The 10562-nt window shown below is 42.7% G+C and overlaps 2 protein-coding genes across 2 annotated transcripts in view; one reads left to right on the forward strand and one right to left on the reverse strand.

Moving 5' to 3' along the window:
* Positions 1–378, reverse strand: part of NSUN2 (NOP2/Sun RNA methyltransferase family member 2) — a 36788-nt gene extending 36410 nt beyond the window's left edge. The window contains exon 1 of the mRNA XM_018566321.1: positions 219–378. Coding sequence (XP_018421823.1) covers positions 219–320 — 102 coding nt within the window. The 5' untranslated portion in view covers positions 321–378. The remainder of the gene's footprint in view (positions 1–218) is intronic.
* Positions 379–933: 555 nt separating this feature from the next.
* SRD5A1 (steroid 5 alpha-reductase 1) overlaps positions 934–10562 on the forward strand; it is a 12914-nt gene continuing 3285 nt past the window's right edge. Inside the window, exons 1-3 of the mRNA XM_018566324.1 lie at positions 934–1307; positions 4090–4256; positions 8768–8869. Of these exons, the coding sequence (XP_018421826.1) occupies positions 1027–1307; positions 4090–4256; positions 8768–8869 (550 nt within the window). The 5' untranslated portion in view covers positions 934–1026. The remainder of the gene's footprint in view (positions 1308–4089; positions 4257–8767; positions 8870–10562) is intronic.

A 10562-nucleotide genomic window follows, 5' to 3' on the forward strand; every position in this document is an offset into this window, starting at 1 on the left:
TGGTGGTGGGCCGTGAAAAAGGGGGGGGGGGGGAAATGTAGGAGTGAATTGGCAAAAAATGGGTGGGTAGGAATCTAATTACATTTATGGTGAACAATGGGCAGCATCCATTTTTAGAAACGTATATCAACAGTTACAAGATACAGATTGCAGAATTGTAAAGCATACAACTGAACCTAAAGACAACCACTGAGGCTTTAGGATAGGACATGACTCACCGCCTGCTCCCTGGCCTTGCGCCTCTCCTCCTCCTCAGCAGGAGTCCTCTGCACTGCAGGCTTCTGATCCTTGCGCCGATTGCGCCGATTTCTGCGCCCCATTCCCAAGCTTAAAGCTCGCACACAGTACCGGGAAAGTCCGCCTATACAAGTCAATATACTCAGCCTGCCGTTCCTAATGCAGAGAAAGACACAGTTTACTGTTACACATAAATCCGAGCAGCTGCACTAATCCTTCCATCCCATAAGGCAAGCACTGAGGCTGAGCACTCACTCTGCCAGCACTACAGGCATACACGTGCAGGCAGAGCGACTCCTACCTGATCGCACCGGTGACGTAGAGGTTACGGGTGCCGTGTGGAACTATGAAAAGGAAGTTCGCGCCACCAACCAATAGAAGGGTCGATTCGTCGTGACGTACTTACTGCCTCCTGCCGCCATATTGGAGAAGGGCAATGCTGGATACAGGCTATTTTATATTTGTAGAATTAAACCCAATTATGTTTTTGTGTAGTTATATGTTCGGCAGGCACAAATTGATATGCCATGTATGTCCAGTAGAGGGGACCGCAAACTTAACACACCATCCAAAGAGCGAAGCACACCACATTAGCCTTATGAAACTTTTCTCGTATGAGTGGACAACGTCACCGCCCACTACGTTTTCCTGCATTCTGATTAGTTGAGCATTGACATATGTGTCCGCCCACTCGTCGGTGAGTGGTTGTTGCTTAGGAGCGGTGGGCTCTATAATAGTGGGTCGTCTGATTAATCTGTAGAGTGTAGTGGGATCGGTAGCGATCGAGTCATGACTGAGCTCCTGGAAGATGAGGCCCGCCTGCTGGATCTCTTGTCGTTGGTCATGGTTCTCATGGGACTTTTATCATTCGCCTTCTTGAGGTTTATCCGTATGCCCTATGGACGCTATGCCAGCTCGACCTTTGGCCCACCGATTCCTGTGCGGTTGGCTTGGTTCATCCAAGAGCTGCCCTCTCTGGTTGTGTCCTTTTATTATGTGTCATCCCAGCCCGAGCTACCAACACCAGCCCTGGTCCTAATGGGATTCTTCATCTGTCACTACATTCAGCGGTATGCAGGCTTCCTAAGCTCCTTTTCCTTCTGTCCTGACTCTGTGGTTTAACTCCTTTTCATTGATTGAGCACATGATAAAGTACACATTTTAGGCTTGAAGAATTTTTAAACCGCCCCCCACCCCCAGTTATATTTTCTGAAAGTGGAGACCCTTGTAGAATAAAATGGTGGCAGTTGCAATTTCTTTGTCACACTGTTCATCAAATATTTTCAATACAAATGCACTTCCATTAATTTTATTATAATACCCAATTGTTTTAGTAAAATATGAAAGGTGAGGCTGTGCTGAGCGAATAGCTTCCAAACATGTCAAGCCTTAAGGCCTAGTTCAGACGGGGCGCACACTGCCTGCGGACACCTGGACCTGCACAGATGTGAACGTTTGGGTGTGCGGATGACAGCGTACAGCCACGTCATCCCATAGGGAAGAACAGACTGCTGTGTGCAATTCCCTCCCGGGATTGCCCTGATTACGGGTGTGCACGCAGTATGGATGTGTACTGTCTGAATGAGGCCTAAAACCGCACTCCTGTGAAATAGAAAAAAACTGCGCTACCCAAAATTTGTCTCTAGGCCATGCTTTAGGTCCCCGTTCACACCTAGGTGTCTTGTCGGTCAAAGGTAAGCGTGACAAAATGCTCAAGTCAAGGAATCCCATTCGTTTCTATGACCCTTATGTTCACACCTGAGTGTTTTGTCACAAGCTGAAAAATGCATGTCGCTAGAAATAGTACATGAGCTACTTTTTGGCAGATTACAGCACCTTTTGGTCCTTTAGACTTCAATGGGAAACTCACAGATCTATTCACAAAAGGGTGTAGAGTAGGGCTGCAGCTAACGATTATTTTCATAATCGATTAGTTGGCCGATTATTAAGTTCGGTTAATCGGATAAAAAAGGCTCCAGTGATGGACTACTAGTTTGTATTGAGATTGTAGTCCATCACCGGAGCAAGCTTGGCGCGGTGGAAGTAAAAAAAAAAGTGTGGTGTGCAATATAGTACATTATACAGCGGCGCAGTGCAGAATACCAGCAGCTATAGAGGAATGTAGCAATAGTACATTATACTATAATGTACTATTGCTGGGATTTGTAGTCCTCTGTAGCTGGCGTTATTCTCCATTGCGCTGTATATAATGTATTATTGCTGGGATTTGTAGTCCTCTATAGCTGGTCCATATCACCCCTGTACTCGTGTTCCACAACGGCACCCCCACACAACTATTCCACCATTGCACGCCAATACACCTGTTACTCGCTGCACCTTCATACACCTGTTCCAACGCTTCACACCCATGCAACTGTTCCACACAGCACCCCCACACACCTCTTCCACTACTGCACCCATACACCTGTTTCACACAGCACCCTTGTACACCTGTTCCACCACAGCACCTCCATACCCCTTTTCCACCACCACAACCCCGCACACCTGTTCCACCACTGCATCCCCGCACACCTGGTACACACTGCACCCCTATTCCACCCCTGCACCCCCATACACCTATTCCACCACTGCACCCCCATACACCTATTCCACCACTGCACCTCCACACAGCTGTTCCACACTGACACCCGTTCCACCACAGCACCCCCCACACACCTGGTCCACACTGCACCCCCACACACCTATTCCACCACTATATCCCCGCACACCTGTTCCACACTGCAGCTCCGTACAGCTATTCCACCACTGACTTGCTTTCAGAAGGTGGGCCCTCGATTGTCAGCGGGCCAGCGACGGGTGAGGGAGATCGCGCCGAGGAGAGCAGCGGCTTCAGCGTGCGGTGGGCGTGGCTTACGCGGCCTGTGCCGTGGGCACGACGGCAGCAACGGGAGCAGCGTGTGGCTCAGGCCGCATGTGGGGCCCCGAACAGGCAAATCAATCGATAGCCGACGAATCGACGATCGAAAACGTTGCCAACGTTTTCAATCGTCGATTTTAATCGACTAAATCGATTAACTGGTTCAGCTCTAGTGTAGAGTTTGGAGAAGGCAGGAGAAGTGAACAATCTAGAATAAAATAGCTGATTTGGAAACATTATTTTAATGTTTTAAAGATTTTTCTTTTCTAAAGATCTTGATCTAAAGGTCACCACACACATTACAATCTAAAATTATTCAGAGCTACTAAGAATAATGTAGTGCAAGGGCATGTCTGCCTGGCCTGATGCTCTCCATTGCCAACATTATGGTAATACACAGCCGTCGGGCCATGAAGTGAAGTTTCTGAGTGCACAGCACGTTCAACCAGTGGTGTGGGAGGTTGTGCTATCGGACAACACGTGCTAAGTGCATGTACCCGCTTGTTTGGGACAGTTAGGCCTTCCGCCTTTAGTTTGAGTGGGTTAGAGGCTGGCGGGGTTGAGGCTGGCAGAGTCTTTATAGGGAGCTGAAGCCTATTGCCATGCACAGGTGGAGCAGTCCAGATGTTAACAGGGTTAATGAGAGAGACAAAGTCTGTCAGAAGGTAGTAAGCTTAGTGCAACCACCTGTCTAAGCCCTGAATTCATGTTCTGCATTTGAGGTGGTTGTCATATGTGCCTTGTTATTCAGAGGTGGTTATGATTATGCGTACCCTGTTCATTTTGTTCCTTGGACAAAAGTTTGTTAAAAATAAAATCTGTGTTACCTTGAAACCTCTGCCTAACAGTAAGCCCCACCACATGTTTGCAGTGCTTTCAAGCTATCCAGAAAGATAAACTTGTAGCTGAGGGCTGGAAAGCTATATAGGACAGCAGATGTTGAAGGATTTACGTGTCTGATCATGTTTCCACAGAACACTTATTTTCCCATTTTTGATTCGTGGAGGAAAGCCTACACCACTTGCTTCCTTTGCTCTTGCATTCACTTTCTGTTGTTATAATGGATACTTACAAAGCAGTTACTTGTGCAAGCATGCTACTCTCCCTTCTAACTGGACACATGACCCAAGATTTATTGCAGGTAAGACTTTTTTCCTATTTTAATACAAACTCGGATCGGGTTCAACAAGTGATTTAGTAGATTAACCCCTTCATGACTATGCTAGTTTTCAGTTTCTGTTCATAAATGACTGACACACTTTTTTTACATTTTTGCTGTGTGATTCTTCCACGGCAGTTATATACTTTCTTACTAAATGTACCCACACATATTATATATAGTTTTTTTTTAGAGGACAGATAGGGCTGTATAATTATATCAAACGTGTACCTAACGCCTTACTTAGTTCGAATAAAATATTACGTAAAGAAAACACTTTTTTTTCACAAGTTTTGATTATTTATTTTTTTTAGAATTGTTTTTATAATTATAGTATAAAAAATATATTTATGTATTTTTATTTTCCTAATTTTTTTACACTTTATTTTTTTTTTACACTGTTAAAAATTTTAAAAAAAAACTTTTTTTTTTTGTCAGTTTATATCAAGCAGTCACTATGGCTGCTTGAAAAATTAACTTTTTACATTTCTGGTTATTATTAGGCTGTTCCAAACTTAGGGACAGCTAATAACCTTTAGAGTCTGATCCTGCCAGCATGTCAGAATCAGATCTCACTAAAGTTTTATGATGGTGCTCAGATGATCAGAAGTGATACATTTCAAGCACAGAGATACATTGTAACATTGTGCCTGAAATGTATTATAAACATCAGGCCAGTCTATGGAACTGTCAAAACGAATAGCAGAGAGGTTACTCACTCTGCTACCTCTCTGCTATTTTCAGCTGTCAAATAGGATTGCTATTTAGCGATCCGGTATTTGCATGTAACGGCTTCATTCTTTCATTAACTGCCTCCGGGCTGGCCGTAGTAGAAAAACGGCCGGCCCGGAGCTCTCTAGATCTGAGCGGGCAGGGCCAGTCATATAGCCACTTCATGGCGGGACGTACAGTGTACGTCTCCCGTCATGAAGGGGTTAAAGATTAATATTTTCTTACAAGCTAGCTTCATACAGTCAGATTCTGCTGCTTTATACAAATGCTAGGCTACATTGTAATTTTGTCTTAAGCGCCTGCTTTGTGGGTTAAAGGAGAAGTATTGGGAGAGTAAAATATACTGTTCCCAATACTTAGAGCCGGCATGGGACACTGAAACTGTCACACACTAGCTTTCTATACCGAGAGCTGTAACCTCTGTTCTCCCTGCTCATGTCTTCAGGCAGTCACCGCTACCCACGGGGAGGGGGTGGGCACAGGTGGTTCTGGCTCTAGAGAGGCAGAGTCAGCTGTCAATCGGACATCCAGGTGGACCCAGACAATATTGTCAGGAACCTTCCCAGCTGCAGCTTGGCTCTGTCTGCTATATACTGACTTTGGGTCACAGGAGTACATTATTCAAAATACTACTATGACCCAAAAAAGTACATCCAAGAAAAGATTTGGCTTTACTTCTTTTTTTAATTGAGGCCTAATTAATTCTAAACCACTTATGATTTCAATTTTCTACTATGCTTGGTAATACAGGTGAAACTCGAATAATTAGAATATCGTGCAAAGTTCATTTATTTCACTAATGCAACTTAAAAGGTGAAACTAATATATGAGATAGACTCATTACATGCAAAGCAAGATAATTCAAGCCGTGATTTGTCATAATTGTGATGATTATGGCTTACAGCTCATGAAAACCCCGAGAACCCCAAATCCACAACCTCAAAAAAGTAGAATATTACATGCAATCAATAAAACAAGGATTGTACATAGAACAATATCGGATCTCTGAAAAGTACAAGCATGCATACGTACTCAGTACTTGGTTTGGGCCCCTTTTGCAGCACTTACTTTTGCACGATATTCTAATTATTTGAGTTTCACCTGTATTCCCATCAGTTTTTTTTTTTCTAATATATATATATAGGTTCAGACACAATGGATGTTTTACACTGTTCTCATTAAAGCATGACTCCAGCCAAAACGTTTCTTTTAGTTTTGGTTAGAATGGGTTTATGTGTGGTCTTTGGCCCTATTCGGGAGGCACAGGGTTGTACCATTTTCTCAGTAAAAAGAGAAAAGGTTAAGACATCTGTCAGTTTATTAGTATTGTCTGTGTCTCTGTCCCAGTGACAGCTGTGCCCCACATTTCTTGTCCTGCTCTCAGAGACAGGAAGTGAGGTAAAACCTACCCAGTGGGGATTATGGACATCAGTAACAACCTGACAACCATATTATTTACTCTTCCAAAGTCTGCTTAACTAAAAGATGGTTTTGGCATGAGTTGGGTTTCAAAGAGAACCAATCCTTAGCTGGTCTTTTGTAATAATTTGAATAACCAATCTCAAACTGTTATAATAGTGCAGGTTTACAGTGAAGTCCCTGTTCACACATTAGGCATTCTGTAAACATGCTCAAAAAAAAAGTGTGCTTTGACACGTGTTCACGGAACATGACAAAAAAGTGCATTGCACTTGCGGTGCCATTACTGCACTAGTTAATGGCACTCGAAACGTAGCCGGGCAAACGTGAGTGCCTGTGGCAGAATTTGCTACATGAGATACTTTCTCGTGTTTGTTGCACATGCAGGAACCCATTGCAATCAATGGGCGATGCACAGCACATGCAGGAAATGTCCATGCACGAACACAACATGCATTCACGCTATGCTTGGGTGTTAATGGGGACTTTGAGATGACTTAATGTTTTATTTATTTTTGTATTCAATTGAAAAGCATAAGAATCAGGCTGTAAGGTTGTCCTATATTGCTTGAGCCCGGTGCTGATAACGGACCTTTAAACTGTCATAAAGCAGAGGTGCTATCAGGATTTCATGAGAGAATATTTACAGATTATGTTAATTTCCTCCAGCAGCTCAGAAAGAATGTCTGTTATCAACCTGGAACTTGTAGCAATTTCAACCACTTTCAAAAAGCTTTTATGGCTAATACAATCAAAGGTGATTGAAAGAACCAAGGCAACCTACTAATGACAAATTTGGCTGATCACCAACATTTCAGATTCATGAATTGAAATAGATTTGATGCATTGGAATAAAAATTGCACTTAATTAGAACTCAATTGACAATAGGCACTCTGTCCAGTTATATTGCCATTTTAGGGGTTATGCATGTTCTACAAGTGGTGTTATGTTTTCATTATTATTTCATCATTATTATGCCTCATATACCAATAGAATGTTAATGTATTTGTTGTTAAAACCTACACCCTGTAACGGACAATCTGTGCACCTAATTCATGTAGCTTTTTCATAGTTCATTCTCTGGGCTGTCACCTTTTTTGTTTTGTAAGCAAATGACAAAGTGTATGAATTTTTTTTAAAATGTTTTTGTTCTTTGCTATACGTTTTTATTACGCACATTTTTATACAAAACACAAAGGAATGAGGGGAACAAACCCCATAAAAGAAACAGAGCAGAGGCCTGAGCCTCAACCAACTTGAATATATCTCTACACAATGTGCATCAAAATTATATTTGCCAGCTCCAGCAGCACGGTGCATAGAAGAGAATATCAGGGAAAACAAAGACATACAAAAGGAGAAACAAGAGGGAGAGTAGACAAACAGTACAAAACAGTCGGCCCGCCGCCCCACCACATAGGTTATCACAGGAGCAGGTAGACCCGATCAAACTCATCCAGAAAAAAAGCATCGACCCATGTGTCCCAGATAGTGGAGTATGTGGCCAAGGAGTCCTCCTGTGGTGCTGTGAGTTTCTCAAAAACCATTACTTGGGACATGATAGCAAAAAAACATTTTAATAAGAAGGGTGGGTGATTTCCAAGATCTCGCAATCACTTTCCTGGCCGCAGTAAGGATGTGGAGCAATAATTTAAACTGGTGGTTGTTAACTGCAGTTGGTTTTTGGTTAAATATAGCTATATGAAGGCACTGTGACAGGGCAAAGCCCAATACTACTCGTATTTTGGCGAAAATCTTAGTCCAAAAGCAGGTGTGGTTTTTTTTTTTTGTTTGTTTTGTTTTTTCTTCTAATGGTTTGGGATTGGAAGTGTGATGTTATTGCTGTCGCATCTTCAGCGAATAGAGATTGGTTGGCAAAACAGGTTGGGAAGGATAATGGTCACCAGGAAAAGAAGCAAGGGAATATCTTGCCAACCGTGACTCGGGAAGGGTTTAAATGTACCATGTTTATTGCTGGCTGTGTCCCCATTGGTGACAAATTCCACTAGTAGGGACACACAGTAATAGGAACCTGAAAGTGATATTAAAGAAAGATTTACAAAAACTAAAGATCAGGTGATTGTGTTTTCTTTATTTTTGCTCCTAGAGCAAAACGAGTACTTAACCTTCGCGGTGCAGGGGTAGCCCCACTGCAAGGGTTGACTTTAATCATATCATTTTGCTTCCTGAAGTGAAGGATTTGGCCTGGAGTTCCACTTAAAAAGGACAGTCTTCTTTATTGTCTTCGATATATGCTGAGAAGTTTGATAGAAACTGAAAATATCATGTCCTAACCTAAAAACAACTTATCAACTTATTTGGGTTTTTTTTTTTGTTTTAGGTTCCGTACTGTTTTTCTGTGGAATGTTTATCAATGTTTATTCTGACCACATACTACGGAATTTAAGGAAACCCGGGGAGACGGGCTACAAAATACCCCATGGTAAGTGGATAAGGAATGGTAAGGAGATTTTCTCTCCTTGTTTAGCTTACAGCATGGCCTTGCCTTTCATTAGAGACTTTTACAAAAACGTCTTGTACAATGTGCCACTATTTTACCTTAACCAAGCAGCTGACTTCTGCAAACAAAGCAGCCTATATTAGTATCTGATTTATTAGCATTTAAAGTCATTGTAGGATTGTGACTTTTTTCTGTTTTCGAGGTTAAAGGCATTTTTCCATGTTTAACAAATCAACTGAATGACCTGGAGCTGATGGCTGGAACTGGCAGCAGACTGAGCAGTCTAGTGAGGCTTTAGCTATAACTGGTTGGCAGAGCACAGTGTCAAGGTAGCAGAGCCTGAATGGAGCCACGGGAAGATCAGGATCGTAGTCAGGGTCACAAGCCAAGGAGATGCATTAAGGATCAGGTATGGAGATGTAGTGCCAAATCAGTAGATCTAGCAGAATTGAGTCACTAGCCTGAGTCGGACACAGGAGTGACTGATGCCAAGTTCAAGGTGCCAAATCGAAAAGTCAGAAGCAAGGTCAGGGACGTAAGCCAGAGTCAAACACAGGTCAGCAGAATCATACGATCAGGCAACAGGAACACGGGGAACAGCTGAAGACCACTCGGCAATGGGTTCATTTCTCACACTGAGTTTATTGTTCAATGATCATTCATGCATGTGCATGCAGGAATGCACATGGTGCGAAAACATCTACGTGAAAGTTCTCCAACGCCAGACATGTTAGCGCACATTTCTGCTCACGATTTCTGGCATGTTTGTCCACAATTCTGAGTACAAGGCTGCATGGCATAGCGTGCGCATGTGCTTATACCAGCCTGTTGGTGAGTACCTTACATTAACCCCACAGCAACACACCGGTTGTTAAAGCGGTCCCTGCTGCTTAGCTCCCCCTCCGGCGGTCTGTGTTCCCTGAGTTATCACGTCTTCTATAGTGTATAGGACTGGAGAAACACTGAGCAGCTCTACCCTCTTGTCTCCAATCCCGCTGCTTGAACCTCGGTGCCTGGTAAAGCTTCCGCCGGAGCCTTCACTAAGCAATAGGTAAAAAAAAAAAAAGGCACTCGCAAGGGGATGCGTCCATCCAATACTTTATTTGTAAAAAGGCATAACAGTAGCAAAGAAATAAATGCTGTTTTAGCACTTGTTTGTTTGCTGCTGTAATGCCTTTTTACAAATAAAGTGCTGGATGGACGGATCCCCTTGAAAAAAAAAATAAAAATTACAGCATTCAAAAAAATAAAGAAGCTAAACAAAATATTCAGAAAATAATAATTAAAAAAAATGACACAAAAAAATTTTTTAAAGTCCCCCGCCCCCCCACATACACATGCAAACATGCGTCGGGTGCGCCTATGTACGAAAACGACGATTGCGCCCAGTATGCAGCACATGTTACATATCGCCGCGAACGTCGGAGTAAGAGCAATAAGACTAGGGCCATCAATCACTGATAACACTAAACTGATATGACCCCGTCTTTTATATTATGCCAAAAAATTGGGGTGAAAAATGTTTCATAACATTTTATAGGGGAACATGTTTTTCAAGTGGTTAATATATCACGTACCCAGAATAAGCATGTATCATCTGAAGCCAGAACTTTGGATCTGCATGGCCTTTTATTTCCTACTTATACTGTAGGTAACCTTAATCCATATTATTCTT

Source organism: Nanorana parkeri, unplaced genomic scaffold (assembly GCF_000935625.1).
Source record: "Nanorana parkeri isolate BGI_ZX_2015 unplaced genomic scaffold, ASM93562v1 scaffold937, whole genome shotgun sequence".
Taxonomy (NCBI): domain Eukaryota; kingdom Metazoa; phylum Chordata; class Amphibia; order Anura; family Dicroglossidae; genus Nanorana; species Nanorana parkeri.